The 5,011-nt window shown below is 39.5% G+C and overlaps 1 protein-coding gene across 1 annotated transcript; it reads left to right on the plus strand.

Moving 5' to 3' along the window:
- Positions 1-466: 466 nt before the first annotated feature.
- fgf20a (fibroblast growth factor 20a) lies at positions 467-1,836 on the plus strand. Its single transcript, XM_016247674.1, has 3 exons — positions 467-785; positions 1,269-1,372; positions 1,573-1,836. Exons 1-3 carry the CDS (start codon positions 509-511, stop codon positions 1,816-1,818), a joined length of 627 nt encoding a protein of 208 aa, XP_016103160.1. The 5' UTR covers positions 467-508; the 3' UTR covers positions 1,819-1,836.
- The last annotated feature ends 3,175 nt before the right edge of the window (positions 1,837-5,011 follow it).

Genomic DNA, 5,011 nt, shown 5'->3' on the forward strand with positions numbered 1-5,011 from the left:
AGATTTGTACACTGTTCTCCACAATGCTGCTTTCTGCACTTTTATCTTAATCCATCAGTGGATTAAACGGGTGGATGCAGATGAAACCGATTATCAAAGAAGACCGAAGAAGAGGATCAAACGATCAAGGAGTTATGTTTCAAACAGTCATCTATAAAGGACTCGATTAGCATATGTCAAGAGGGCATTTACATAAGGGCCATATTTAGGCTGGTGTCTCAGAGCAGAGCCAGTCACATCCAAAGAGCACAAGAGGAGAGAAGCCGCATAAGCTTGTGTGCTGGAGTGCGTAAGAGAGAGTATTGGATACACAGGGGACCGGAGCAAAGGGGAGTAGCCTGGAAGGTCGAGAGAGCATGTGCTAAAACCAGAAGAGAGAAAGAGAGAGAGAGAATCGGATGTAAACACGCATTGACTGTCAAAGCCGCAAGCAGTGACTGCGCAAAACACTAGGGAAAGAGAAACCACAGGGGTTCTCCTCAAGGTAACTTTTCTTCGAGTGTCGGTTATGGGTGCAGTCGGCGAGCTGGTGGGCAGCTTCTCTCACGGCTTGGAGAGCTTTGCGCACGGGTCTCATTTTGTCCTCACGCCCCCCGGGGACTCCGGTGCTCTGATGAACGAGCACCTCGTCTCCGCCGAGCGCCTGTCACGCAGCACTTCACCGGACCTGACGCATCTGAAAGGGATCCTCCGCCGTCGGCAGCTCTACTGCAGGACCGGCTACCACCTCGAGATATTACCGGACGGTTCTGTGCAAGGCACGAGAAAAGACCACAGCAGATTTGGTAAGTATTATTCATCGTTGTTTCATTATTATTATATAGTCTATGCTGCTAACACACTATAATAATAATAATAACCACACACCATTGTGTATTTACAAGCATATCCACAACACAATTGCGCATGCAGTTCACTTATGTAAAGAGATTGACCAGAACTGATGATTATTTTAATGGTAAACTCTGAAATCAAATAAAAAACATATTATATGCATTATGCATATTTTAATAGCGAAATTGCTGACTATTGGTACATATGTAATTGCACTGTAATGTAAAATGTGATATTATCATGACGACAGTGATTATTATTATTTTCATAAACCTAACTGTCATACTGTGCTCGAATAACATTATAATATAGCAAAACACAGTGATTAAGTGTGAAAGACGTCATGAATTAAGTATAGGGCAGTTTGATGCCACTATTGCAGGTGCTTGTCCTGCTGTCTCAACTGGGAACTTACAGCTGTGCTTTTCTCACAGGTATATTGGAATTCATTAGCCTCGCTGTGGGGATGGTGAGCATCCGTGGTGTGGATAGCGGATTGTATCTGGGAATGAACAGGAAGGGCGAACTGTATGGATCTGTAAGTATAGCACATTTTCTTCTTACTGTACTGTGCCTGCTGTATATTATTTTGAGTAATGCAACAATTAATTTCATTCATAGCCTGGTCAAGCTTAACTGAGAGAGTGATTTATGGCGTAATTTCAAATAGCCTTTGGACACAGTTTATTCTTCCATTTGCAGTGTGGTTAACCCTTGCCTTGCCTCTTTTTCTCTTAGGAAAAGCTGACAGCGGAGTGTGTGTTCAGGGAGCAGTTTGAGGAGAACTGGTACAACACTTACTCTTCTAACCTGTATCGGCATGGCGAGCGAGGATCCCATTATTACGTAGCCCTCAACAAGGATGGGACGTCTCGAGATGGAGCTCGCTCTCGGAGGCACCAGCGCTTCACGCATTTCTTGCCGCGGCCTGTGGATCCAGAGCAGGTTCCTGAACTTTACAAGGAGATACTAAGTCACAGCTGAAACCACTGAACCTTAAACCCAAACCCCAAAAAAAGCACCTGCATGATCTTTATCTCCCTCGGACAAACCTGTCTCAGGAGAAAGCAGTGCAGACGGGGGGAAAAGAGTCCCCCTTTTGCGGGCCAAGGTTGGAGCATTAGCAGGAGATGGAAAGCCCTTGATTGGAGTGGCAGGAACCAAAGGTCTGGATAGTTCCTGAAGAACAGAACACTGTTTTGGATCCATTCACACCAGCTGTACGTAGCAGCTGTACGTAGGTACACAAGGGATTTTGGATTAAAAGAGAGCACTGGTGGACTTCTTGCCAGAGAATGATGGACATCTACTACTACTACTGAAAATTCTAGAAGGCTTCTGAAGGAATTCTGTGAAATGCTTTTGAGATTTCATACTCTTCCAAACACTGGCATGGACAAGCAGGAGACAAACTCCTCCAAACATTTCTCTTTAGGTCCTTTAATTTATGTTTTTTAATGATATTTATTTTATATATTTATTTATTTTAAAATAATATTTTTTACAAGGATATATGCAAGATGTAACAGGACGTCATGAGAGCTTTATTTTCTACCACTATAGAGACATGACTTCTAGAGATAGAACTACTGAAGAAAGTATTTTCTTATGAGTTGTTAATTTTCCGGATGTATGTGATCCACCTTGGTGTCCCCCCTTTTTTGTTTTCTCTCATGTCATTAAACCAGATCCTTAAGAGCCTGAGAATGTTCCAGAATTCACTGGGGAATTAAACAGTTCAAATGACTGCATTTTGTTGTGTCTGTCCTTTCAGTAGAAACATAAGGTCACCTGTCAGAGGTGAATGGTTATTGAATTTCTATTTGGAGAAAAAGGTCGACTTTTACGGAAACAGAAGCAGGGACAGCAGGTGTCTACAGCTGTCTGATTCTCATTGATCCTGTTGCGGTGAAATAAAATCAAATGAGATTTTAATCGCCTAAAAGCCTAAACAGTTATGCTAAACAGTGCACGATAATACAATTTGCAAAAAAATGTTCATTTCATGCTTCAGGATCTTTCCATTTCACTCTCTCTCTTAATACCCCGCTGTTAAATAGGCAACACAATGCTAACATTAAAACACAATCACCTAAAAACGATTTCCCCTCCCGTTTTCTTCCAAAGGCAACCTTCTCAAGTGACACCTTGGCCTGTAACTCTGGCCTGCGGGAAGCCCTTCACAAAGTGGCCTTTTCTTTTGCTAAGTGTCTTCTGAAAGCCATGCACTAGGAGCTTTCAAAGCTGTTGCAAAATGCAGGATTCTGGGATATACGTTTGCTTAACCAGTGCAGGTGGAAGTTTTCTTAGCAAGCATGAGGTCATTTCAAGACAGACAGAGTCACGTGTGGTCTGAAACACCACAATTACGCTGACTGGCAAGTGCTTTGTGTTTTCCCATCTCTTATTTCTTTCTGTTTGATGCTTTTCACTCCCCCCCTTACGGTTGTGATTCATTGGCTTTGATGACACTTGATGAGCTGGCTGCCCGTCAATCTGGCTGTCTGTGAGAGTGAGATGACTGTATGTGTGTTTAAGGAAGGAAATGATACTTTTTAAGAAGTGTAAGGGGAGAGGTGGCTGTGGGGCACACATGCGTTTCCAAAATAACACTAGTATGAGGGCTCTCAAACACACTACAGAGAAATAGGGGATATGGAGAGCATTGTAACACTTTTTTTTTGCAAAAAAGTCTCTCTCACTTTGATATAATGTTTTCCAGTTTAGATTCTACAAATTAAAATAGTTTAGAAACATACTACATCTCTAAATAGTGTAAATGAGTGTCAAATACAAGTGCATTACTCTCACTATACTGGGGTCAGCATGGAACATAAAATTGTTGAAATCAAAGTCAACACACACTACAATTTAAGCTTTTTTTTTTTTTTAAACAAAAAAGAAATTTATACTTCTATTCAGCAAGGATGCATTAAACTGATCAAAATTATAATGTTACAAACATATTTCAAATAAACGCTATTCCTTTAAATTCTATTAATCAAGAATCCTGGAAAAACTGTATCATGGTTTCCAGAATATGTTAAGCAGGACAACTATTTTTAACATTAATAATAATAAAAATTGATGTTTCTTCAGCACCAAATCAGTATTACAATGATTTCTGAAGGATCATGTGACACTTGGAGTAATTGCTGATGAAAATTCAGCCTTGCCATCACAGGAATAAACTACAGTTTAAAATCTATTAAAATATTAAACAGTTATTTTAAATTGTAGTGATATTTAAGTATAATACTATTTTACTGCATTTACGATCAAATAAATGCAGCATTGGTAAGGATAAGAGACATCTTTCAAAAACATTTTACAAAAAAAAAAATAGATTGGTATACATTAAAAGACAGTAGTGGCCAAAAGTGATATCTGAAGAGGATATTTCTGAATATTTTTGCCTACAAGATCAAAACATAATTCAAAAAACTAACTTGGTTAAATATTTAATTGTCAAAATTATTTGGCAAAAAAAAAGCAAACTACATCTTATTATGGAATGAAATGAATATGCACTGAATCTCAAAGCCGACAGGAAATAAAACATACACTGAATACTAGAATATAATCCGTTATTAATATTTTGATGGTTCTTCCTCACTTTTGACAACAGCAGTCACTGTCCATGCCAATACAAAATAAGTTTTGCATGTGTTGTGAGTAATTTCTTTGGATGACAAAATTTGCGATGTTTCATTGTGTTATGATTGCAAATGAAACAACTGTGTGCATACATTAGATTTTGCACAACCATGCAACATGCTTACAAAGTCCTTAATAATAAATGTTCTATGCTAGACATCACTAACTCTAAAAATCAACAGTGCTAACTCTCACAATTGTGGCAATTTTTTTATGTTGAATAGCAGTGTGACAGAGTAACATAAGGAGAGAGTTTGTCCTGTGTAAAAGTTCACAGCATAACTGTACAGTTTACATAACTGACATTTTGTAGGGTAGGAGTATCTGAACTGTGTGTCTTTTCCCTTTTTGGGGGGGTGGGATGATACTTCTATTTGTGTGCTCAGGCATATCAGCAAGCTCTGTATGTTGTGTGATCTCTAAATCTCTGTGATGATGAGCCAGGGGTTCTCCTCACTGAGAGTCAGTCTGCCTGTACACAACCCAGCCTACAACACACACACACACACACACACACACA

Source organism: Sinocyclocheilus grahami, unplaced genomic scaffold, assembly GCF_001515645.1.
Source record: "Sinocyclocheilus grahami isolate Dianchi unplaced genomic scaffold, SAMN03320097.WGS_v1.1 scaffold848.1, whole genome shotgun sequence".
NCBI lineage: Eukaryota > Metazoa > Chordata > Actinopteri > Cypriniformes > Cyprinidae > Sinocyclocheilus > Sinocyclocheilus grahami.

Excerpts from the sequence above, each read along its gene's own strand:
- fgf20a (XM_016247674.1), top strand. The coding sequence starts at position 509 with ATGGGTGCAGTCGGCGAGCTGGTGGGCAGCTTCTCTCACGGCTTGGAG. Across the intron at positions 786-1,268 it reads AAAAGACCACAGCAGATTTG|GTATATTGGAATTCATTAGC; the intron begins GTAAGTATTATT and ends CTTTTCTCACAG. Across the intron at positions 1,373-1,572 it reads AGGGCGAACTGTATGGATCT|GAAAAGCTGACAGCGGAGTG; the intron begins GTAAGTATAGCA and ends TTTTTCTCTTAG.